Raw genomic sequence first — 26,380 nt, 5'->3', positions numbered from 1 at the left:
TGGAGGGAAAGAAGGAACTTTGTCCCTCCCCAGCAGTAGGCATGGCCGGTGGGGTCCACAATCTCAGCGGCCGCTGGTCCCGGAGGTCCCGGGACCTGGGACAGCTGGCCCGCCGGCCAAAGGTGGGATTTGTTACCACGCCAGCCACCCAGAATCCATCTGCGGGGCCCAGCGGAGCAAGGTGGTGAGAATCTTTTGTTCTGTCTCTAAATTTAGATGATCAGGAGAAACTATTGTAGAACTCGTCCCCTGGGCTTATCAACTCTTAGTAAAAATAAGGTAGAGCCCTCTCTGGTTATTGGCTCCATCCTCCCCAAGATGGCCACAGCGCTCCTTTGTCTTGTGTCATCCGTCACGAGGAAGGAAACCACAGGGCAGAATGCAGGCTCAGCCCATTAGCCTGCTGTTGGAGCCGGGCCCCCAGAGTGGGGAGTTCACAGTTCTCACCAGACGGGTATCTGTTTAGACAAAATTTCCGTAAAGACCGGATGACGTTTTCCTTGTGTTCTGTGTCTGAGAGCTTGGCTCCATGACCAGGGAGAATGTTCCCTCGGGTCCCTCCCATGTGGAGGGTGCACTTAGCAGGGGGACCCTGGTGGCCAGTTGCATAGACTGGGATCCGAGACAGGAAGTCGCCATCGGCACTTCCTCTGTCCAGACAAGCTGGCTTCTTGGGGGGTTTGTCCTCAGGGGTCCCTAAGGGCCTTTGTCATCTTGACCCTAATTATGTGTCAGTCCAGGAGTGTCCCATTGCAGTAGTGCCTGCCCCGTGTCACAGGTGAGCAGGCCATTGACTGGAGGGGTCTCACGTTTGTGGAAAAGCGGGGACGCCTCTGCTGCAGAGGTCTTGGCTTCCAGAGACTTTCTCGGGAGTGAGCTTTGGGCCGTGGGAGCTGCGTCATCTACACCCTCTCAGTGCCTCTTGTGTCCGTGGTCAAGACTTAGCTCTAAGCCCGGAAAGTTACCTCTGGGTCTTTCCGTAAACGGGCTTATCGGATCCAGTGGCTGTTGGAGTAAATACACCAGTGACAACCCCACTTGTTAATGGCCAGACCATCTTTTGAATTAGAGAGTTCTCTATATTTGAAGTTATTTTGAGAGCTCTCATTCTAAGCAGCTGCCTTATTGGTATTTATGGGAAGATCAAACTAAAAACAGAAAAGCGAGTACCAACGAGCCTTAGGGAATCCCATAACAACGTGAAGGCACAGAGGTCAGACTTCGAACAAGAATTAAAACTCAAGTGAGACATGAACGCCCTTCTTATGCAATCTTTTATCCCCAGCTGCCTGCCCCTGACCCTCCAGAAGGTCTTTTGGGCGTCTGGGCATCTGGGCATCTGGGCCCCTGGTCTGGACTGTCCACTTTAAACCCAGCCCCAGCTCCTCAGCCAATTTCCTTAAACCCTAAAACTCCAACTTCGTCGGAAGAATCTTCAAAGAACCAGCTGGCTATTTTAACTTCCTTTTCTTTGCAAGACTTACAGGGAGCACTTCAGCCTGACCTCCAGGTCCCGGGAAAGACAGGTTTCTTGTGTAAATGCCGACCATCAGCTGGCAAGCCTAGTGAGAGCTTCCAGGAAGGGCCCTAAAGCTCCGTTTTCCTTACTGCGATCAGCCAGTTTCAGATACTCGTACACAGTGGCCTTTGCGGGCACAACCTGGACCCCCACCGCAGAGAATTCCTGTCCCCTGGACAGAAGCAGAGGCTGTTTTGTTTTGTTTTCTTTTTTTAAGCAGGCTCCATGCCCAGTGTAGAGCCCAACTCGGGGCTTGAACTCATGACCATGAGATGAAGATCTGAGCGAAGATCAAGAGTCAGATGCTTACCAACTGAGCCACCCACGCATCCCCAGAAGCAGACCTTTTATTTTTATTTTTTATTAATTTTTTTAAAGATTTTGTTTATTTGAGAGAGAGAGAGAGAAAGCACAAGCGGGGGGTGGGGAGGCAGAGGGGAAAAGCAGACTCCCTGCTGAGGAGGGAGCCGGATGCAGGGCTCGATCCCAGGACCCTAGGATCATGACCTGAGCTGAAGGCAGACACTTCACTGACGGAGCCACCCAGGTGCCCCCAGAAGCAGACCTTTCAAATTATAAAGCCCTCTTACCTCCACTCTCAGAGGATCCTGTCAAATTTAGAGGGGGGTTAGAAAGATGAATAGCTACTCACAGCCTCACTCCCGGAGGCCTTGACTGCTGCTAAGGGGAGTCCTTCCAGCCCACGGTTGTAGGGTGGTTATTGGGCAGGTCCCCCAGGCCCCTGGAGAAACGCCTTCACAGGGGAAACTGAGCCATAGCCTCTCCTGGCCCTCCTGTGAGTGACCCGGAGATGGCTCCCCTGGAGCCTACTATTCAAGGGTTAATAGAGGTGCTCAATCGAGGAAGCCTTTCCCCCCAAAGTTAATTGGTCCAAGGCTGAACTGTGCACTCAGAAAGAAGGGGAAACACCCATGGGGGCGCCTGGATGGCACAGCGGTTAAGCGTCTGCCTTCGGCTCAGGGCGTGATTCCAGAGTTCTGGGATGGAGCCCCACGTCAGGCTCCTCCGCTACGAGCCTGCTTCTTCCTCTCCCACTCCCCCTGCTTGTGTTCCCTCTCTCGCTGGCTGTCTCTGTCTCTGTCAAATAAATAAATAAAATCTTTAAAAAATAAAAAAATAAATAAAAGTAGCTTGCCAGAAAGCAGGGGAAAGGAGCTAAAAGCAATGATTCTCGCTTTGCAACTTGACTCTCCAAGGGGCCAAAGCATGACACAGGATAACTCACAGCCCACTCAGAGCTTCCTATTTGCCTCCAGAAAACTGCAGAAACCAGGACATTGGAAGAGAAACTGTCCTGCACTGCAGAAGAAGGAAAGTTTTAAACAATTCCCCGAAATGCCATCACTGTCGGAAAATTCCTTCCCTCCACCATGGGACCCTCCCCCCCCCGAAATGATGGGGCCAGCCCCGGCCATGCCCAGAGCCCACCTTCAAACTCAGAGACTGGGGCCTGACTGGGGCCTGGATTTTGTTCATGGACACAGGCGCTGGCGTGTCAGCGGGTGAACAGCAGCGCCCGCACGTGCACCAATCTGCCCATGCCCAGCAGGACCCCAGCAAACCTCCTGGGAGAGATTTGTCCCGTAAATTTCGTGCCACCATAAACGGCATCTGTCTTTACTGGAAACTCATTCTGATCTAAATTCCTCTGAAGGCGATGAGTCTTTAAAAGATGTCCTGGTTGGGGCGCCTGGGTGGCACAGCGGTTAGGCGTCTGCCTTCGGCTCAGGGCATGATTCCGGAGTTCTGGGATCGAGCCCCACATCAGGCTCCTCCGCTATGAACCTGCTTCTTCCTCTCCCACTCCCCTGCTTGTGTTCCCTCTCTCGCTGGCTGTCTCTGTCGAATAAATAAATAAAAAATCTTTAAAAAAAAAAAAAGGTGTCCTGGTTGGTCTGTCTTGGGGCCACACATGCAGATGTGGCTGTGTTGTTGCTGAGTGTGGAACCTGTGTGCATTTCTTGGAAAAGTAAGCCGTTTCCATCAGTGGCCTGACACCCTCCTCCAGGGACGCAAAGCAAGGAACTGAGCCTGTAACGACTCAATCTCGAGACAGGGGGTCCTTGTCTTTACTGCCTCCCCCAGTATCACCCCCATCCTGCCGGGAAAGGAAGAAGGCAAATTTGACTCAGAGGGGAACCAGATGTATGGGACCGTCCAGGACCTGAGGGCCAGATGCCTTTGTAATTCCTCAGCACCCTCGTCCCCAACCCCAGCTGATGGCCTTACATTACTGCAGCCCATGCAGCCTGGTGAAGGCAAGTGACTTCTGTTCAGCTTTCTGCTCAATCCCACTGCAGCCCGACTCCCAGTTTCTGTCTGCACTCACACTCACAAGGAGACAATTAACCTGGACTCACAGAGCCCAAGGATACTGTGAGTCTGTGCTTAAAGCTGACCTTGACTCCGTAACCTTTACCCAAGGCTCCATCCTGGGGCAATGTGGCGATGACCTTTTGCTCTGTGATCACACTATGCAAGGAGCTCTTGTAGACCCTTCATTCTCCTAACGGCACCGGCTGGGCGAGGCCAGGAAGCCCCCACATCTGAACTTGAGTGGGTAGGGGGTGCCTGACTGGCTCAGTCAGTGGAGAATGCAACTCTTGATCTTGGAGTGGTGAGTTCGAGCCCACCTTGGGTGTAGCAAGGACTTAAAAATAAAATCTATAAAAATAAAAAAATAAACTTCAGTGGGTGCAAACCCTATCTATTTAGGACATGGGATGTTTCGGGGTTTTCAAAAGCTCACTCCACAACGCCTAGAGTCAGTTTTTCCCACCCCTCTCCCCAAAGTGAAGAAACAGTTATGTGAATTTTTAGGGGCCCCTGGTTGCTGCCACCAATGGATTCCTACTTCTGCAGTTTTCGCCAAATCTTGATATGCTCTTCTGTCACATGTCAGCTCTGAACCTACTTCCTGCCCTTGGAGACATGAACCTCCTTTGAAGCCTCAAACTAGCCCTATCCACACCCCCGGCTCTTGGCTTGCCTAATTTTGACAAGCCCTTTCATGAAAAGAGTGGTGTTGCTGTAGGCGTCCTAGGATGGCCTTTGGCCTCTTGGATGTGGCCAATAGTATGTTTCTCATGCCAGTTAGACCTTGAGGCTTTGGGTATGGCCCCATGTTCAGGTGTTCTGACGTCAGGCTCCCCCACTCACCTGTATGTTCCCCTGGGGGTTTGCTGTCTTACTAGTTCATTGGACACAGCACCTCGACATGGCAGCAGAACGCGTACAAACAAGGTCTTTCCACTAACCCATCATCTTAATTGGTGTAACACTTCAAATCCAGCTACCTCACCACCTTCCATGATGGAGAGCCCACTCTCTTCCCCACAACAGCCTTGGAGCCACAGACATGGTCCCAAAGCCACGCGGGACCTCCTTGTCACCCCCGTGGACAGTCCAGACTCTTCTATTTTGTGATGGCTCCTGTAAACAAAGTTTCCAGGAAACAATAACTGGGTTATTTGCCACGGTTTCCCTGCATGAAACACTGGGGGCACATTCTTTGCCCACCATAATAAATTCAGCCCAGGTGGCTGAGCTCCTAGCTCTTACCCAAGCCTGCATATTGGCAGAAGGGAAGATTGTCAACTATCGACACAGGCTCCAAATACGCCTCTGGGGCCAGCTGGGCTGTTTGGCACACTTTGGAAATCCCAGGATTTCTTAACTTTTGCCGGGTTTTAACAGGTGAATAACTGCTGACCTATTACAAGCTATTCCCCTGTCTTCTCAAATCACCAGTGTTTGCGGCTCGGCCATGCTAGGGAAACGGACAGAACCGCTCAGTATGCAGCCCAAATCGGACCCCCATCCTCTCTCCACCCAGTTTTCAACCCTATCTTTATCCCTGACTCATATTATTCGTTATCTGACAAGTGCCCCGCAATCTGAAAGGACGCTTGGATTCAAAATGGTGCCCAGCAGTTATCAGATGGATCATATGTGGGGCCGAGTGGGCCCCCTTTAGCCCCTTGCTTCTAACCTTTCTGCTTGCACTGATCTCCCACCAGATGGGACCTGTGTGCAGATGAAGGTAATTACGGAACTGAAGGAGTTGGTTCTGCCCAGGCTTCCACAAAACTTTGGACTAAATTCTTTCCCAGGGCCCTACTCGTATATCTTATCAAGTGTCTGAAGGACATTGTTTACCTCGAGAGTCCCCCAGGCCCTTTGAGTCACTCCAGATGGATTTTCCCATGTGGGGTTGTTTTCTGCACGGTGGGTGGATGGGCTAATGTCACCTCACACCACGGGGGTGAGGAAATCAGTACCCGAGGTCATTCCTAGCTTTCACATTCTTTCATGGACTGAGCCTGACCATGGAGCTCTTCAATACCCCATGTAAGCCTTAGTCATCAGGGCAAAGGGGACCTTGCCCAAGGTCTAGACATAAAAAGGATCTTAGGAAAGATCTGTCAAACTGAAAATAAGTGACCAGAAGCATTGCCCTTGGCCCCTATTAAGATCCAGAAAGTTCAAGTAGGAGGTGTGGATCATCCCCTGGAAATAATGTTCAGTCATGCGGTTCCCGTGGGGTTTCTAAGCCTTTCCGCCAGGGCCTCAGTTTAGCAATGGGATGCTGTGACTGACTGTGGACCGGGAAGAAGTCTGAAGCCTACTGTCAACAGGTAACAGAGGCCCAGCTCCAGCAGGGTCTGTAGAAGACAGTGCGTGCTGTCACCATGTTGGGGAGGGCCCCGTGGGGTCCTGCTGACCACCTGCAGGACCATCACCGTGAAAGAGAGGTGGCCCAAACAGACCCAGATCCCCGCTCTCCAGACCACCAGGAGACGACTCTGACACAAGACCCAAAAAGAAGGATTTCCAGCGCCAAGTCCCAGACCCCAAAGCGGCGGCACCACGACTTGGGCAACTTCTTCCAAGAGCACAGATCAGGAAGTTTCTCCTTCATCTACCCCTCTTTTTTTTTTTTTTAAAGACTTCTTCATATTAAAAACAAAATAAAACACAGCAGCTTTCTCTTTAGTATTTTCTGACCGTGTCCCTGTCGACCTCTAGATAACGCGAGAGAACTTGACCTGGTCTTGATTCTTGCTGACGGGAGCGGCCGGTGCACTGAGCAGCGGAGATGAATGGACCGCAAGGCGTGGCGTCAGGACCAGAAGAACATCGCTCCGCCCTTGCCCCGGGGAGTTACTTGGGCCCCGGGAAACTGCAGAGAAGCTCAAGGACTACGGCTGAAAACCTTCTCCCCCGTGTTGAAAACAGACTGGCCGCCGGACTTCTCCTGGGAGACATACCCGGACTGATCCTGCGTGCAGACCCCGTGGTTTGCGGCTGAAAACAGCACCTTCAAACGTGGCCTCCTCAGGAGAGTAGGTGAGTGGAGCGTAGACGCTGGCCAAGTCATGGAGTGTGTTACGGGTCAGCCCTGTGCACCGGGGAGTGCCCCAGCTCCCTGCCTCGGCTGCGTGTCCCCAAACCGCACACTGTATTGGGGTGGACCAAACACCTGGCCTGACTTGCTGGGGTGACAGAGCTAAGCTCTCTCGCTGCAAGAACCAACCGCAGGTCTCGTAGGTCAGCTCTGTCCCTACCCGTTCTGCCCTCACACGCCGACGGGACCCCACGAAAGTGTGTCCTTGACGACTGTGAGACTTCACAGACGCCAAGCCAACCGCGTCTGTAAACCGTGGGTCCGGTGCATCTATTCTGGGGGGCAGCAAAGGCACGTACAGGGTTCCCGCCTCACCGCTCAGGACGGTGGGCTCGCACCGCTGGCCGCTGCCGTCGCGCAGCTCCCCTCGCCACGTGGCCGCGACTCACAAGCGTGGCGCCCTCGGCAGGCCCATCGAGAAGCCGTAGGAAATCCACCAGCAGAGCCCCAAAGCTTCTATTCAGCACCAAGGTCTTAGTCCCAAATTTCGGAGGTGATGAGTTCGAAGAGGCGATCCTCGGTCTGGGCGGTCACGGAGCGCAAGTTCAAGAGCCCCGCGCAGACGCGCACAGCCCTGGGCTCCCCGCCTCGCCTCGTGGCCGGGAGGAGCTTCTCCGACAAGGTGGTTCTGTGGAAGCCGAGGGGGCAAGCAGCATGGAACTTGAGCCGGAGAGAACGAATCCGTTTCCCCGGAGAAGCGAGGCGCAGTCTCTCGGGGTTGGGGGACCGGCCCAGCGCGACGTGCGGAAACGGGCTCGGTTCCTTGCTTTCTGCGGCTTCGTCCTCCTTCCCGTCCGTGTTCTCTGCGCAGCTCTCTCACCGCCCGCTACTCCGTCGGTGTCTCCCTCCTCAGCTCAGCTTTTAGCACCGGGGCTCCCGGGGAGGATTCGAACGCGGACTGGAGGGCCCCGGCGGACCCCCGAATGGGCCACAATGGCGCACCGGTCCCTTTGAAGCAAAGCTACTGGGGACACAGGCGCTGCGAGCGCCTCAGGCCCTCCTCTGTCCCCAGATCCAGGACACGCATCTCCTGTCAGAAAAACACCGCCCCAGACTAAGAAGTAAAAGACAGCCTGTCACCAGAGGCAGGGCCTGTGACGCCAAGCAAGAGGCAGAAATAAGCCTTGTTGTTTTTCTGGTCTTCTACCTCAGCCCGCATTTTTACTTAGAATTCCTCACTAACGCAAGCTCCCAAAGCCCCGTGCTCCTTACCCTGTAAGTCCCGTGAGTTCCTCGGGAGCCCATGGTCTCCTGCACACGCCGGGGTCCTTACTGGGCCTCCTGTGCACATGCAAGGAAACTGGGTTTTCTCCTGTTAATCTGTGTCCTGTCAGTTGAATTCTTAGTCCAGTGGAATACCTTGAAGATAAGGAAGAATTCTCCTTCCCTGATAACTGTATTTTATTTTTTCATTTTTTAAAAAATATTTTATTTATTTGAGAGAGAGAGAAAGAGTGCACAAGCCGGGGGAGAGGCAGAGGGGAAAGCCGGCTCCCCATCCACTGGGATCGTGACCTGAGCTGAAGGCAGACGCTTCACCGACTGAGCCACCGAGGCGGCCCCCATCTATTTACTTTTTATGTAGGCTCCATGCCCAGCGTGGAGCTGAACGCGGGGCTCGAACTCATGACCCCAAGATCAAGACCTGCGCTAATACCAAGAGTCGGACACTCCACCAACTGAGCCACCCAGGCGCCACCCAGGTGCTGTATTTCAGATAAAAGTACTGTGTGTGTGAAATTTCCTTTCTGTGCCTCTTGGTTATATGCTACAGATGTCATTAAATCTGGAATAAATTGTAAATATCTCAAGAGCACATATGCGTGTGGCAAACTTCACAATTGACAAATCTATGTCGAGGGTACATGGGGACTTGTTATACTATCCTTATAATTTTTCTGTACGTTTAAAATTTTTCAGACTAGTCGGAAGAAGTGGGAAATCCCTGCCCTCAGAGAGCTCGCATCCGGGTGGACAGACAGTAAGTGCGTTACCTGCTATATTACCAGGCGTTAAGTGATAGAAAAGGAGGGGAAAGTGTGGGAGAAATGGGTCACAGAATGGCCACAGTGGGCAACACGGAGGTGGCCAAAATTGAGTAGGTTTGAAAAAAGTGAGAGCCTGTCATGGATATATCTGGAAAAAAATTTCTCTAGGAAGAAATAGTTTAAAGATCTAAGGGGAGCCTGCGTGGTGCACTCAGGCACTGCCCAGAGCCGGCTCCCAGGGCAGTCATGAGGCGCACGGTGCCGGGCACAGTGTGGGGAGGGGGGCCGCTGGGGGCTTCCTCTGGTGTTTTCTGAGCAGGAGGGAGAGGACACACTCGCTAGCTGCTGTGTTGGGAATAGACATCAAGAGGCAAGAGCAGATGCAGTCAGGAGGCCGTCCAGGGATTGTCTGGATTCAAAGCAGTAGGAAAAGTGAATCAAAGTTCAAATCTGGGTTAATTCAAAGGGTTTACTAACTAATTGGATACAGGGTGTGGGGGGAAAGGAATTAAAAGTGACTGCCAAGTATTTAGCCTGAGTGATGGGAGGAGTGAAGTTGCCATTTCCTGAGAGGAGGCAGGGTGGTGCATCTCAGGATTTGGTCTGAACAGAAGCATGAGATCCTGTTTAAATATACAAGCAGCAGGGCACCTGGTGGCTCAGTCGTTAAGCATCTGCCTTCGGCTCAGGGCGTGATCCCAGAGTCCTGGGATCGAGCCCCGCATCGGGCTCCTGCACTGGGAGCCTGCTTCTTCCTCTCCCTCTCTCCCTTGCTTGTGTTCCCTTTCTCACTGGCTGCCTCTTTGTCAAATAAATAAATAAAATCTTTAAATACACACACACACACACACACACACACACACAAGCAGGGGTGCCTGACTGGATCAGTCGGTGAAGCGTCCGCCTTCAGCTCAGGTCATGATCTCAGGGTCCTGGGATCGAGTCCTGTGTTGGGCTCCCTGCTCAGCTGGGAGTCTGCTTCTCCCCGCCCCTCTCCCCTGCTCGTGCTGTCTCTCTCTCTCAAATAAATAGAATCTTAAAAATAAATGTGGGAGTGTAAGTCCTGTAGATGAGAGGTTGTGTGTGTGAAACTGTGAGGTACAAAGTTCTGTCAGGCTATTAAATGTGCACAAGTTCACTCTGTGAGACCTGAGTGAGAAGTCCAGGCTTAGGCTGACAAGGACCCAGTTGAGGTGGGGAAGGGCTATAGTGAAAGACTAGACACCCCATATGTGCAGAGGGGGGATCCGGGTGGGCATCCAGACTTATGCAGGAAGTGCGGTCCCCCATTCCTGGGAATGCCCACTGAACAGGCCCACCCATGTGGGGGGGTGAAACCATCAAGCAGGTGTGCCCTGGAGAGCAGATGGAAGTACCACCTCCACCTGAGAATTACGTGGCGTGCAGCCCAGGGACCCACTCACATGCCTTAGAGTTCTGTGCCTGTGCCCCTCTGCTGGGGGCTGGGGCCACGCAGGGGAGTAGCACCTGCCCCCTCCCTACAGTGTCTTGGTTTTCACTCTTGTTCTCTGGACGGTATAGGGTTGAAGACGGAATAATCAATTTTATTTATATTAAAATTTTTTTTATTTTAATGTTTTTTTATTATATTATGTTAGTCATCATACAGTACATCCCCGGTTTCCGATGTAAAGTTCGATGATTCATTAGTTGTGTACAACACCCAGTGCACCATGCCCTCCTTACTACCCATCACCAGTCTACCAGAGACAATGCTCACAAGCAGGAGGGAAGGGGGAGGGGCTGAGGGAGAAGCAGACTCCCCGCTAAGCGGGGAGTGGAACTCGATCTCGGACCCCAGGATCATGACCAGGCAGACGCTTAATCGACAGAGCCACCCAGGCACCCCCGGAATAATAAATTTTGTAGAAGACTACTTCTGGCCCTTAAAGGAGCTGTCAGACAGTTATAGACTTTGGAGACCATGAATTTTAAGCAGTTAAGATAAAAATTTAAGTTTCATTTCATCTTTAAAAAGATGAAAGAGTTCTAAGGGGTTCATCAAGTCAAAGAGTATTCATCCTTCCATGTTCCAGACAGGCCTTCTAATAAAACAATAGCAGTAACATCTAACGCTCACTGAGCATTTACTGAGTGGACTGAGGTGCGCTGTCCACTGGTGCTCCTGGTTATGGATCCCATAATTTTATTAAAGGATTAAATGATGGGATTAAAGTTTTAACAAACCAGACAACAATGTTAAAATGTGGTAATTCTTTTTATTGTTTCTGTTTTTCAGTAAAACTAATACTTGCCACACAGTCTTGCCTGAAGTTTTAAGTCAACTGTTCGAGGTTAACAAGAAATGGATTTTGCTACTGAATTTACAAAACATTTAGCTTTGTTAAATAATCTCTCATTTTTTTCTTCATTAGTTATTATACAACATTAGAGGATAATACAGCTGTCTTAAGAGTTCAGATCTGAGAAATCTATGGCAAGACTTTTAGAAAGTGCATTAGTCGAGGTACAATTTAAATATGAATATACACACATCCCATAACCCAAATCCATAACATGGACTATAATCTTTCTGTGAATTTTTTCCCCCTACGATATAGCCTGACTCGGTAGAACAGTGGTTTTCAACTGGGGGCGCCTGTGCCCTCCAGGAGTTATTTGGCATCTGGTGTCACAGTGACTCACGGGGGGAGGGGTGAGAATGGCTTTGAGTGGGTGGAACCCGGGGATGCTGCTAAACATCGTAGGACATACAGACGAATTCCCGCAAAGAATTCTCCAACCCAAATGTCAGCAGTGTCAAGGTCAAGAAACCCCGTTGTAGCGCATGACCCAACTGACCCAATTTCCATTTTACAAACAGCCTGCCTGTCCATGTCGTTCGGAAAGCACACGTTGCTAACTGGCAAAGACTATTTAAAGATTTAACCCGACCGATATCATTACCAAAAGCAATGTTTGACTTTTGGTATCAAAATACTTCCAGAATGATTAAACCATAAAATCAACTTAGAATAACAGAAATCAGGATACATACCATTTACCTTCCCTTGAACCTGCTCTACCAGTCTGCTCATATGGAAAGTTAATTTGGACCATGTTCAAGTAAGCAAATAGTTCCCCCTGCAGGTTCTTCTACACTATGATAAAAATGGAACGATTTATAAAGCATTGGCAAAGAGCAAAGTACTCTACAAGCGTGCTGACAGTATTCATCACAACATACCGAAAATGAAGAGCTTCACTTATTTGTGAGAGTTTGTTAGGACCACGTGATTAGGCAGATAACGTTAATGTGCCCTCAGTTTTTACAATAACCTCTCGCAAATGTCATGTACAAATAGCAATGCACACATATGGGGTGTGTGATACAAAATTAGGTACTTGGTTGTATTTTCCACACAAATACTGGTTGTAAAGTATCAATATTTCAAGTGACGAGTTCTTACGGGGAACCAAATTTTTAAAAAATTATGTTCAGTTTACTAAATGGAAAAATTTTTCAGTATTTTGCTAACCATTCATTTTCACATTCACATTCTATGTATTTTCTCATGGTCAACAAACTGATTCAAATGATTTAAGTTATCCCACCATTTAAAGAGGAAAGAATCGGCAATAATCTGAAACCATGGAGTTAACTTAATTTCACCACAGGCTGCCTTTTCCAGAAGTTCTTTTAGCTCTTCCTTTGTCACGTAACAGTAGCTCTTAATCTCATTGGGATCTGGATTCAAAGTTACATTCTTCCTCACAAACAGAATATAATCAATTTCATGTTCCCCCCAGATACCATCTGACTGAGCCTTATAGTGAATTCGTGTTAGGTAATCAATTTCTTCTGGAGGAACCTAGGATGAAAATAAAACAACAGCAAAAACATCAATAACACAAGTAATGTAAATCAGCCCACCACATTTCAGTAAGATCCTGAACAACAGAACCACAGTTTTAGATTTAGAACTCTTAAAATATTAATCTATCGATGATATATGAAAATATTATTATAGTTTCAAGTGCTTAAATTTTTTTCCCCGTAGGACCAAAAATTTAAATTGATTTTATTGAAATAATTGTATTAAAAAAAAAAGCACGCACTCAAGCTAGATGTATGACATTCTCCTTCACGTCTTGATAGTACTTTTCGGGGGGAAAAGTATTTACCATTTAAACTAGATGAGATATACTTTATTTACTCAGGTCTTATTTAAAGGGAACAATTCCAGGAAAAAAAAGATTATTTCAATTTACCCAATCAGATTTGTACTTCATATTTGTAAGGATTTCTACAAGAAAACTATCATTTTGATCAGGTCAATTATAAAAATAATCAATTTAATATACTGGTTAACAGATCAATCCATTTCAGCACTGAGCTAAATTCTCACAAGTAATATGAAGAAATCGACATTTAAATAATCTTTAATGGAGGTGCTTTCTGGGGCCAATAACTCACAAGGTTACAAAGCAGAGACCTACCTTAAATTTAAAATTTTAATTAAAATGTTTTTATGTTTGGATTTCTAAACAAGATTTCAGCTTGTACGGTTGTGCAGTAAACTGGTTACCTCTTCCATGGGAATTCCTAATTCAGCCTTTAAACGCCTCTGTGCTGCTCTTCTTACTCCAATGGCCTCTTTTTCTTCGAGCTCTTGGGGATTACTTAACGGATGACTACAGCAAGTGTTGGTAAAACAACCTGGAACATTTTAATATACATGTAGATTAATTTTTCTTCCAAACAGGCCTAAAAGATAAAAAAAAAACGTAAAGTTTTAAAAGTAACAGAAAAATGGAGATTTCTAAATCAGTTACAATAAGCTATCAATAATAGACACGTGTGGATAAGTTCTTTATTGACGCCTTCTTAACCAGAAAGATCAAAGAGTATAAAGACAAACCTACAACACAGAAAAAATGTACATTAGAAATATAAGTGATGTGGGCAGTTTTCATTGCCATTTTATTAAGTTGCACTCAATGCACACACTTCTTTATGCGGAATATGAAATGATGCCATCCACAGGATTTCCCTTCTGACCCTGGCTACCAAGAATGCCCCCGACCGAGTCTCGCTGGATCCGGCTCCCCACAAAATACTTCAGCCAGAAGCACACTCACCTGGAAAGGTGATTTTAGCATCCGACCTCTGCTGCAGCAGGAGCTTATTTTCCGTGTTGAATAAGAAGACGCTGAAAGCTCGATGCAATAACCCTGCGAGCCAAAGAGGGGCAATTACTTTACTGTAAAACAGCAGTTACTTGCCCCATTCTCCACCGACGGTCCAGAGCCCCTGGAACTTGCTGCCACGGTGTGCTGTTCAGCGGGTCTCTGCACGGCACAGACAGCGCAGCGGGCACATGGGCCGCCCGGCCCCCGCACCTGCCCCGGCCCCCGCACCTCTGTCTATGTTCTCGTTCAGATGGCAGTTCCGTTTGGTCTCCGCCCCGACGCGACGGTCCTCTTCATCTATGAGGATGCACATCTCCGCCAGCAGTTGCACCTGCTGTGCGTCCAGCTTGTCCGTGTCAATCTCCGGCATGCTGGCAGCCCGCCGGACCCTGTCCGTGACCCTGACGCTGACACAGGACCGGGGCCCGTGGCCCCGCGTCCCTGGGAGAAGCTCCCCACCACCACCACCCGGGCCCCGGGGACCTCCCCCAACTCCCACCTGTCCCCGAAAGTCCCCCGGGAGGGCGCGGGGCGGCTTGGCGCCCCGGACGCAGCGCAAGCGGGCGGCGCGGCCACACTCGGTCCCCCATCCCGGGCGCTCCACCTCCGGGCCTCTCCGCGCCCCGGACCCGCACCCGCGGGGACCCTCCCGACTCCCGCCAGCCTACCACAGGTGGCCGCGCTCCGGGTACGTCTGCTCCGCCGCGCGCGCCTCCTGCGCCGCGCGATGCTCCCGCAGGCCCCGCCCCCAGGTCTGGGGCCCGCTCCTCGGGGCCGTGCGCCCAATCGTCAGCGCCCGCGCCAGAGCGCGCCACATCGTCCCCGGCCAATCGCGCGCCGGCCGCGCCTGGCGTCACGGTCGCGCGAGGGCGTGTGCAGGGCCTCGGTCTCGGAGGCTAGGTTCAGCTGTTACCGGTGTCTTGTGAACACCGCTGTACGGACTCAGGTCTCTGCGGAGCCGTTTTAAGGAGGGGTTCGGAGACGGAGGGCCGGGCGATTGGCCTCGCCCATAACACGCCCGTCTGCGCGCCGGAGGCAGGTCCCTGGGCGGCGGGGTCTGAGGCGTCGAGACGTGTGTGCGCGGGGTCGTCCGCGCAGTTAGCCGACGGGGAGGCTGAGCTCGGATTCCCTCCGGGCGGTGGGCCGGACGAGGGCCGAGCGGGGCGGCGCCGTGCGTGCCCTGGTTCGGAAGGTCGCGGACGCACGCACGCGCCGTTCGCCCCACACGCAGACCATCCACATGACCGCCCTCGGGAACGCCCTCTTGACCCGACCGTACACCCACAGCTGGCCCCCACGTCACGCCCGCCGTACCGGCCACACTCAACCCAACACCTCACACCCTGCGGCCTCCCCACACAGACCCCACATCACGCCTCTCACGTCACACCCACACCCCACGCAGACCCTAACATCCCACCCTCACATCACAACCGCACCCCACGCAGACCCTACACATCACACCCGCACCCCACGCAGACCCTAACATCCCACCCCTCACACTCACACACCCACACCCACGCCAGACCCTAACATCCCACCCTCACATCACACCGCGCCCCACGCCGCGACCCTACATCCACCTCACATCACACCACACCCCACGCAGACCCTAACATCCCACCCCTCACTCACACCCGCACCCCACACGCAGACCCTAACATCCCACCCTCACATCACACCCGCACCCACAGCAGACCCTACACATCACACCCACACCCCACCAAGACCTAACATCCACCCCTCACATCCACCCCACACCACACAGACCTAACATCCCACCCTCACATCACCACACCCCCAGACCCTAACATCCCCCTCACATCACCACGCACCCCGACCCAAACAATCCACCCCACCCAAGACCTAACATCACACCCTCACATCACACCCACACCCCACACAGACCCTAACATCCCACCCTCACATCACACCCACACCCCAGCGGACCCTACACATCACCCGCCCATGCGGACCCTCACATCACACCGCACCCCACGCAGACCCTAACATCCCTCCCATCACACCCGCACCCCGCAGACCCTACACTCCCACCCCTCACATCACACACCACACCCCACAGACCCTACACATCACACCCACACCCCACCAAGACCCTAACATCACACCCCTCACATCCGCACCCCGCACACCACGCAGACCCTAACATCCCACCCTCACATCACACCCGCACCCCACGCAGACCCTAACATCCCACCCTCACATCACACCCGCACCCCACGCAGACCCTAACATCCCACCCTCACATCACACCCGCACCCCACGCAGACCCTAACATCCCACCCTCACATCACACCCGCACCCCACGCAGACCCTAACATCCCACCCCTCACATCACACCCGCACCCCACGCAGACCCTAACATCCCACCCTCACATCACACCCGCACCCCACGCAGACCCTACACATCACACCCGCACCCCACGCAGACCCTAACATCCCTCCCATCACACCCGCACCCCACGCAGACCCTAACATCCCACCCCTCACATCACACCCGCACCCCACGCAGACCCTAACATCCCACCCTCACATCACACCCGCACCCCACGCAGACCCTAACATCCCACCCTCACATCACACCCGCACCCCACGCAGACCCTAACATCCCACCCTCACATCACACCCGCACCCCACGCAGACCCTAACATCCCACCCTCACATCACACCCGCACCCCACGCAGACCCTAACATCCCACCCTCACATCACACCCGCACCCCACGCAGACCCTACACATCACACCCACACCCCACCAAGACCCTAACATCACACCCCTCACATCACACCCACACACCACACAGACCCTAACATCCCACCCTCACATCACACCCACACCCCACGCAGACCCTAACATCCCACCCTCACATCACACCCACACCCCACGCAGACCCTACACATCACACCCGCACCCCATGCAGACCCTACACATCACACCCGCACCCCACGCAGACCCTAACATCCCACCCCTCACATCACACCCACACCCCATGCAGACCCCACATCATGCCTCTCACATCACCCACACACCCAACACATCACACCTTACACATCACACCCACAACCCTCACAGACCCCCCACCCTACACTCAACATGCCCCCCCACATCACATCTCCACAGACCCAACACATTACACCCACTCAATATTAAAGTATTAAGTATTAAAATTTAACTTAATTTAAAAAAATTCATTTATCTGTTAAAAATTTTAAATTATTAAAATTACTAAATTTGCCGTCAGGTAACAATCATTCATTTATTCAAATAAATTGAATAAAGTGTGGTTATATATCAAGAGTATATTAATTCAGGCTACCTGTGAAATTATTTCTCAATTTAAGTAATTATAAAATGCCTACATAGCTCAAGTTCCTTCCTCTTGTGCCTGTGAAATTTAAAATACTGAATTATTACTGCTTAGCAAAGTGACGTGCAGGGGTCCTCAAACTTTTTGGTCTCAGGACACCTTTACAGTCTTAGAATTTACCGAGAACTTAAAGAGCTTTTGCTTACTGTTGGTATCTATCCGTATTTACTATATTAAAAATATTAAGACTAGTATATTAAGATATTTGTTAATTCACTTAAAGATGATAAATGCACTACATATTGACAAATAACATTTTAATAAATAATTGTTTTGTGAACAAATCAGAAGAGGTTTCTGGGAGGGGCGCCTGGGTGGCTCAGTCATTAAGCGTCTGCCTTCAGCTCAGGGAGTGATCCAGGAGTCCTGGGATAGCGCCCTGCATCAGGCTCCTTTGGTAGGAGGCTGCTTCTTCCTCTCCCACTCTCCCTGCTTGTGTTCTCCTTCTCGCTGGCTGTCTCTCTCTCTGTTAAATAAATGAATAAAATCTTGGGAAAAAAAAAAAAAAGAAGAGGTGTCTGGGAGATTTTATTTACATTTTTTGCAAATTTCTCTTACATCTGACAAGAGAAGACAGCTGTTACACGTTGCATTGGCTAAAGTCTATGAAGAAAATCTTTCTTCACACAAATATGCCAGAAAATTGGCAAGTATTTTATTAGCCTTTTCAGATTATCATGGTTATTCTTTTTTGATAATAACTACAGGTAGTGGTTTTTTAAAAAAGATATTTGCTATTTGGAATCTGACACTGATGTGGGAAACAAAGGCAAAAGATAAATTATTAAATTTCTTTACTATCCACAGCACATTGACAAGTCCTTGAAACAGGCAGAATGACCTTCCTCTAGGGACTCCACTGCCTCGATGTTAATACTTTGCTAAGGGCAAAAGGCAACTTAGCCCAGCTCCCAGGATCCTGTTAAGTCTACTTTAACATATAAAAATTCCTTTAGAAATTTCCTTTATCTCTAAACTTCCCAAGATACATGTTGGCAGTCACCCACACCCCAAGCATATGGCCCACTGACGTACATCTGAAGGGTTGCATAACTAAGGTTTTATTAGACAGTAATAAATGACCTTTTCCCAATAATAGCTAGCGCCCTCAAGGTCCTGGAAACCTTGCTTTCAAAATTCCTTAGAGACATGCTATCTCTAACCCCTTCCCAACTTGAAAGTATATCATGGGCCACTCCTCATGGTGCGGGTGCAGCTCTTTCTGCCCATGAGTCCTGTCCCAGTGTTTTAATAAAACCACCTTTTTTGCCCAAAGATGTCTCAACTCTTTCCTGGCTGTCAGCTTCAAAGCCTAACATCTTTTCTACAGATATGAACATTTAATATTGTTACATTAACATTCATTGCTTTGGACCAAAACTTTGCATATTTTCTCATGCATGATTTTGTAACATTAGGTCCCTTGGAAAATATTACTTCACTGAATTAAGCAGATCTTACAAATGTTAACACATTTCAGTACTCAATACCAATCACCTTTGTTAATATCACCACTAATTGCATCAGAAAAGTCCTAGGGCACCTGGGTGGCTCATTTGGTTAAGCATTTGCCTTCAGCTCTGGTCATGATCCCAGGGTCCTGGGATAGGGCCCTGCCTGGGGATCCCTGTTCAGCTGGGAGCCTGTTTCTCCCTCTCCCTGCCGATCCCCCTGCTTGTGTGCGCACATGCTCCGGCTGTCAAATAAATAAATACATAAATAATCTTTAAAAAAAAAGTCTTTAAGCATTGGGAAGCCAACAAACCCTAGGTGGACAGGGAGGGAACTAGCTAGGTCTAGGTCATCAAAGTCTCCTCTGTGTCCCATTGTTTCTGGGCAGCTTAGCAAACATTTGTTTAAGAAACAGTTTGTTCCACCCTCTTATGAGTCATTCTTCTTCCTTTTGAAGTCCCAGACCCCCTTCTCCTAGGCTCTGGGTGACCTATGAACCTTATTTTGCCTGTCTTTGGAATCTCTCGTTTACCTGGATTCCCATACATGCATAATTATAATTAAATTTGATATTCTCCTGCTAATCTGTCTCATGTCACTGTAACTTTTCCATCAGCCAGAAGAATTCTGAAGGGTAGAGAAAAATTCTCCTCCTGGTGAAATGTTTGCCACAATCTCCAAAAGTCTGAAACCCTTACTCTCTCTTACAGAATGGTTTCTTAGTGCTCAGCTTTTACTAAATGTGTAAATAACTTCAGGATTTATTCTACATACTTTGTGATTATTTGGATCCCAAAATACGTTAATTTTGTTTCTTGTGCAATCATCTTATTAGGGCTTCTTGAATTTGAATGCCGAGCTTTCGTTTTTAAAGGAAGGAGCGAGAATGTTGACCCACATATCAGGAAAATGTTTTCTTGCTTTTCATTTACTGTAGGTCAGTTTTAAACGCCTAGAGTTGCTTGTAAAACAGAGGGTGGTCGCTCATGTAAGGTCTCCAGTCCATTACGTCCTCTTTGCAACCTAGATCAAACACGAGAAAGTCCCACCTTTTGCAGTGAGCAGCTGATTTTGTTTTTTCTTTTTAGCCAATGGCGAACAAATATTTCAGAAAGGAAAGTGGATGAGTCATCCTCTGCAGATAAGCTGAAATATTAATAGTATTCTACCTCCATCGGGCGCCCGTGCGGACAGAAAGCCTCTGCCACAGCCCCGCGAGGAAGAATCGCGGCCAGCAGCCCTGCGGCCGCGGGGAGCACGTAGGGCTGGACGCCCATCAGCGGTCCCCCCGACCCGAGCCGATGGACGCGAACCTGTGGGGGTCGAGGACCCCCGCGGGAGCCCGCCGCAGTGAGTACTGGGGGCCGCACTAGTGGGCTCCCTGTGAGCGCCCGCGACTCCCAGTCCGCGGTTCGGCCCTTCCGGGCTCACCTTGGGGCGAGCGCCTCCGCGGGGTGGGGGCGGGCAGTCACCGGCGCAAAAAACGGCCACCGCACCCCCACTGCCCCGGGTTCCCCGCGCGGCCAGCCCCGCCAACGCGGGCGGACGCGGGACTTCCGGTGCGCGTGCAGGGCCGGGGCGGGACTTCCGACGGTCGAGGCTGAAACGGAGGCCGCGGGCGGGACTTCCGGCGCGGGGCGGAGGTCGTGCCGGGGACTTCCGGCGGCCTGGGCGCGAGGCGAGGCAGGAGCTTCCGGCGGCGCCGGAAGTGCGGGGCGTCGGGCTGCCGGTTCGCGGGGCCGCGTCAGGGCGGAGATTCGGTGTTCTGCGTCTCCCGGTCCGTTGCGGGCGCCGCGTGGTTCGGAACGGGCGGGCTGCAGCGCAGGGCCCGGTTGGCATTGGGGGTCGGCGGGCACGGCGGCGGCAGGACAGGTGAGTGACGGGCGGTCATCTTCCACCTCGGAGGGGTAGCCCGGGTGCAGGGGCCCGCGGCCTCCGAGCGGGGCTGGGGGCGTGCCTGCGGGGCTTGTGGCTGCCTCGCGCCCCCGCCCCACGCCCGACCCCGCGTGCCCTGGTGCTTGCTGCCGGTGGAGGGCTCGGGTCGGTCCGGGGCGGGGAGGGACGGCGCCTCGCTCAGAGCCCCAGGTTACGTGGTGGGCAAGAGCTGAGAGGTCCGGTGGCCCAGCCTCGCTGCAGCAGGCTCCCGTGCCCGGCCCGCCGAAGCTGAGCCTGCCCTGGGAGGGCGCGGCGAGTCGGGAAGTTCCATCAGTTTCCGTTCCACCGAGCGCCCCGTAAATCCAGGATGGTGGCCTCTAAGGTGTGACCTTAGTGTCCCCGGAATTGTGTGCCTCCGAGCTGGCCCCGTGCCTCCGGAGTGTCTTCTCCGCGGCCGGCCGCCCCGCTCTGCACGCTCCGCTCGCCGGCTTGGGCTCCCCATGGCTTGCGCGGCCTGGCCCAGGGGCGCGGTCCTCCTTGCGCTGGGCCCCACCAGCCAGGAGAGCAGCGGACCCCGGCCGCACTGCACAGCAGCTGCGCGACCTTTCCGAGCCGCGTTTTGATGTTGAGAAGGTCATGTTATGATGTGTGTGCCATGCGTTCTGGCAAAGTCGTGACACGGGAGAGCTTTCGTGAGAGCGTTTCCTTCCTCTTGTCTCAGCCTCTTGGCACCTGCCTTTGGGTGGCTCTGTTGGGCTGTCACTTGCTTTGCACTTGCACCTGAAAAATCTTGGCGGTCATTTTCCGAGTAGTGGGGTCCCCCAGTTCAGTGTGTAGATGAGTGAGAAAACACTGTCCTCAGGTTAAGACTGATGACATCTTTCTGCCAGAGCCCCTCTCCATAGATGCTGCGGAGCAGTTGAGTTTGCTGTTCCAGCCCGCCAGGAGTTCACAGCACAGCCACTGCGCTGTGACAAGAACGTGTTAGGAAGAGCTGTACTGAATGGCCTGTGGGAATTCACGTTTGATACTGTTAAATGCTATGTATAGATTACATTGTTTAATCATTCTTTTGCATTTGATTAACGTTCATGAAATTGAAATGAAAAGTACTTAAATGTTTTTTTCTTGCTAAAAGAAAATGTTTAAAAGTCCCACTGGGTATGAAATTGTGAGTAATGTTTTGTATATGGGGTCATGTGTGTGGCCCATGAGTTGTGCAGGAGACTTTATATTAAACCTATTTATTTGAATGGTGGAATAGGGAGGTTGGGTTTTTGGAGGGAACTATAATTTCTTGAAAATAAAGTTTTTAAAAAACCAGTAGGATTTTCCCCCCCATAAACCTGTTTAATGTGATCTGCCCTATAATAGTGGGTTAGTATGAATATTTTGAAAAAATGTAATTATCTTTTGGAATTTCAGGTATTTGTTTTTGATTATATTTAGGTAAAATGGCACAGCTTTTTTTTTTTTTTTTAAGATTTTATTTATTTATTCGACAGAGATAGAGACAGCCAGCGAGAGAGGGAACACGAGCAGGGAGAGCAGGAGAGGAAGAAGCAGGCTCCCAGCGGAGGAGCCTGATGTGGGACTCGATCCCAGAACGCCAGGATCACGTCCTGAGCCGAAGGCAGACGCTTAACGACTGTGCTACCCAGGCGCCCCAAAATGGCACAGCTTTTAACATTGGTTACAGTAGATTATTTTTAGAGTAAAGACATATTTCTCCCCTTTACAGTTCTGTTCTTTTTTTCCCTTCTCCCTGCACCTTCAGGGCCCCTTTTTTTTTCCTTTTCCCCTTTTCAGTTTTTTTTATTTTTTTAAGATTTTATTTATTTATTTGATAGAGAGAGAGCACGCACAAGTGGGGAGAGCGGCAGGCAGAGGGAGGGGGAGAAGCAGGCTTCTTGCTGAGCAGGGAGCCTGACTCTGGGCTCAATCCCAGGACCCTGGTATCTTGACTTGAGCCGAAGGCGGACGCTTCACCTACTGAGCCACCCAGGGGCCCCTCTCTTTTACAGTTCTATGATCAGTTTACTAAAGTGTTTGGCCTGTTGAACATTTGGGAACTGTGCCTCACAGGGATGTTGGAGCAATAGTGGCTGTTTTTACTGATCCACGTGAGCCTCATACCACACCTTTGTAGTAGTTCTCCTGTCTCAGGTAGACCTGTCCATGTTACCCTTGTCTCTGCAGTATTTCTAACTGTGCTTCCCCTTGTCTAGCTTTTTCACCTACTTCTTACCTCAGAAATGAGGGCTGTTCTTGATACCCCTCTTCTGCCCCACCTGCCCTCCCCACCCCAAATCCATTTGTGTACCCCTCTAATTTTAAGGATAATCATTAATTGCCTAGACTACTTTGGTAACTTCCCAACTGGCTTCCCCATTCCTAGTCGTCTGATTTTTTTCATGTGTTTTCTACGCAGCAACAAGAGTGATTTTTCATGCAAATCTAGTATCACTTACTTACCTAAACACCTTGAAGTGGCTTCCTTTTTGTTTTAGGATAAAATCTAAACATAAAAGACAGACTCTAAGCCTCCCTCTCTCACTTGTACTATTCTCTCCATTGTTTGCTATGCTTTAGCCACATTATCTCTTTTTCAGTATCTCTGATAAACTGGTTTCATTCCTAGCTCAGGGCATGTGCACATGCTGTTCCTCTTCTTGGAATATCCAGTCCCTCTCTGTGTTTCCACATGGTTAACACTTACTAGTTCTTCAGTCTCAGTTTAAATGTCAGTTTCTCAGAAAAATGTTGCTTAATTCTTTGGCTTGTATCTTGTCTTCTCATAATATTTGTATGTCTTTCAGAGCAGTCACCCCAACTTATAATTTCTTTTTTTTTTTTTTTAAAGATTTTATTTTATTTATTTGACAGAGACAGCCAGCGAGAGAGGGAACACAAGCAGGGGGAGTGGGAGAGGAAGAAGCAGGCTCCCAGTGGAGGAGCCTGATGTGGGGCTAGATCCCAGAACGCTGGGATCATGCCCTGAGCCGAAGGCAGACGCTTAACGACTGTGCCACCCAGGCGCCCCCCAACTTATAATTTCTGTAATAAATTCTGAGATTTTGTTTAAGGTCTGTCTCACAACTCTAAATAACCTGAAAGTAGGGACCAAGCCTGTTTAGTTCACTGCTATATTCCTAGTAGCTAATGCATTTATGAACTGAAGAATATTTGGTGCATGACTTAAAGAAATAAATGCTGTTGTTATCTCTGCTTTAAAGATGACAAAATTAAGCCTTAGGAAGGTGGTTAAGTAACTTGACCGGGTTACACAGTTAGTTGACTTATACATTCATCAAGTATTGTGGGATGTATTTATGTTAGATCACATGGTCAGCTCTACAAGTACAATAGTGAGCCCAAATAATGTCCCATGTGGGACATTGGTGGTGTTGTGGGGGAAATATTCATTGAGTGAGTAAACCACACATAAGATATAGGTGTGGAGGAGGTGAGGGTCATGCAGTGCTGTGACTAGCAGTGCTCAAAGGAACCTGTTCAGAGGCGGTAACATTTAAACCGAGGCTTCACGATGAAGCCAAGCCAATGTTCAAGAGTTGGGGGTGGGGGTTGTGTGGCTCTGAAACTCACATTCTTAACTGTCGTGATCTTCTTTGGATTTATTCCAAGTAGGTGTTTAACTTAACTGGATTATTTATATCCCATTTACTCCACTAAGTATTTGAAGTGGCAAAACTAGTTCCATTCACTGACATTTTTAGGGAAGCAAAATGTTATTCATTGTATAGCCAGAATTTGTTAATGGAGTAAGGTGTGATGGATTAAAGATGGCTACAAATTCTTTCTCATTTTTTTTTTCCCCAGGAGGTTAAGTCTGTTTGCCCTGTACTTGAATCTGGGTTGGCCTTGTGACTTGCTTTGACAAATAGAATATCCAAAAACTGAGAGAAATAGAAGATTAAAAAGAAAACCAAATGAGAATTTTAGAGATAAAAGAAAAACAGTTACTTTACTCCTGTTCCCCCTTTTTTAGATTTGATAGTTGAGTTCGGTTTACATAATGCTATACAAAATAGGTGATAATTTTAATAAATTTACAGATTTCAGAATTTTAAATCTAAAAATACAGAATTAGTTAATCAATTTGAAAGTTTTTAGTGTATTGTAAAACATGGTTTACTTTCTTGTTGCCATTTTAATACAAGGTCTACACACAGATAATTTGAGATGCAAGAGATCTCTGGAAAGATGAGTAGAGGTATTTCCCTATTCCACTAAGTATATCTAAAAACACTGGGCAATATATATAAAACACATACAAGACTGAAAGGTGGAGAGAAGGAAGTATAGTGATACTGGTATATTGGGACCTCAGAAATGACACAGAACTGAGTTCCCTGGGTTTTCTTTTTTGCCTTATATATCCCAGACTTGGGCCTGAAGAACTAGCAACCCGGCAACACCAAAGGGCTCACCTCAGGAGCCCCAAGAAAAGTCTGCTCTTGAGTCAAAAGACCAGAAAAGGGACAGCCCGGAGACAGAACACTTTTCAAAAACACTGCAGCGCCTTCCCTCATTCTTCTTGTCTAAGGCTGGTTGGGGAATCTAGACTTTACCCTTGACAAGCTGTGTTGAGGTGACTTTCTCTGCTGGGTGGTATCAGAGAAGGCTGGGTGAGCAGGTGGGATTTTCTTCTGTGTTGGGTGATGAAGACATGCTCTTCCTGCTGGGGTGGCATTAGAGGAAACCTAGTAGAGATTTAGGAATTTCACCACCACTCTGTGGTAATGAGGCCACATGTAGGATGTAGTAACAAGGACCTCTGGTGCAGCCAGGGTGGTGTGAGTGGAGGCCAAGGGAGAGTTTGAACTCTGACCATACTCAGCAATGAGGAGTACCTGCACCTCAGCGGAGGCTGAGCAGAGAACCCTGACTTCAACTCCACCTCTCATTCCTCTTGGTGGAAACAAGAAATTGCCGGGACATTGTCATTAGGGGCCTGCTGTAATAGAAGACTTGAATCAGATCCTGGGTCTGATAACATGAAACTCAAAATGTTGAGGCTTCAGTTTAAAATTACATGTCATATGAAGAACTGGGAAAACCTCAACTTGAATGAGAAAAGACAACTGACAGCAGTACAGAGATGTTGCAGATGTTAGAATGATTTGACAGGGATTTTAAGGCAGCCAAAATGATTATGTGTCACTGAGCAATGATTGATGTTTGAAACAAATGAAAAAACAAAATCTCAGGAAGAAAACACAGGATAGAAAGAAACAAATGGAAATTTAGAACTCAAAGGTATAATCGAAACGAAAAACCCAGTGGATGGCTGAACAGCAGAATGAGGAGGACAGAGGAAAGATTGAAGAAATAGAAATTACCCAACTTGAACAAGAGAGAGAATAAACTGAAAGTGAACAGAATGTCAGGGACCTGTGGAACTTTGACAAAAGACCTCTTGTTCTTGTTATAATCCCAGAAAGAGGAGAAAGACAGTGGGGCTGAAAACGTATTTGAAGAAATACTGGCTGAATATTTCCTAAATTTCGGAAGCCATAAACCTACAGAATCAAGAAGCTTAGTGAAACCCAGACA

At 49.5% G+C, this 26,380-nt stretch overlaps 3 protein-coding genes across 7 annotated transcripts in view; 1 reads left to right on the top strand and 2 right to left on the bottom strand.

Annotated features, from left to right (window-relative positions):
- Positions 1-11,155: 11,155 nt before the first annotated feature.
- On the bottom strand, positions 11,156-14,883 carry IDI1 (isopentenyl-diphosphate delta isomerase 1). Its single transcript, XM_040645474.1, has 5 exons — positions 14,758-14,883; positions 14,318-14,478; positions 14,039-14,131; positions 13,486-13,616; positions 11,156-12,768 (listed from the first exon to the last, which is right to left on the bottom strand). Exons 2-5 carry the CDS (start codon positions 14,457-14,459, stop codon positions 12,451-12,453), a joined length of 684 nt encoding a protein of 227 aa, XP_040501408.1. The 5' UTR covers positions 14,460-14,478; positions 14,758-14,883; the 3' UTR covers positions 11,156-12,450.
- A 2,833-nt stretch (positions 14,884-17,716) lies between these two features.
- Positions 17,717-21,441, bottom strand: LOC121106329 (collagen alpha-1(I) chain-like). Its single transcript, XM_040645499.1, has 4 exons — positions 21,193-21,441; positions 20,360-20,949; positions 19,978-20,074; positions 17,717-17,942 (listed from the first exon to the last, which is right to left on the bottom strand). The coding sequence occupies exons 1-4, from the start codon at positions 21,439-21,441 to the stop codon at positions 17,817-17,819; spliced, it is 1,062 nt and encodes a 353-aa protein (XP_040501433.1). The 3' UTR covers positions 17,717-17,816.
- The window catches only part of WDR37 (WD repeat domain 37), a 52,139-nt gene continuing 45,829 nt past the window's right edge, over positions 20,071-26,380 (top strand). Inside the window, exon 1 of one of the 5 annotated variants that reach the window (XM_040645471.1) lies at positions 20,071-20,278. The gene's annotated coding sequence lies outside the window, so the exon portion shown is untranslated. Of the gene's footprint in view, positions 20,279-20,637; positions 20,801-20,904; positions 21,186-26,380 lie in introns of those variants that run through there. The other 4 variants (XR_005838964.1, XM_040645473.1, XM_040645470.1 and 1 more) reach the window with 4 other exon arrangements.

The sequence above is a fragment of the Ursus maritimus genome, unplaced genomic scaffold (assembly GCF_017311325.1).
Source record: "Ursus maritimus isolate PB19 unplaced genomic scaffold, ASM1731132v1 scaffold_31, whole genome shotgun sequence".
Taxonomy (NCBI): Eukaryota; Metazoa; Chordata; class Mammalia; order Carnivora; family Ursidae; genus Ursus; species Ursus maritimus.
The sequence above is the reverse complement of the archived record's forward strand: the minus strand, read 5'-3'. Positions and strand labels throughout refer to the sequence as shown.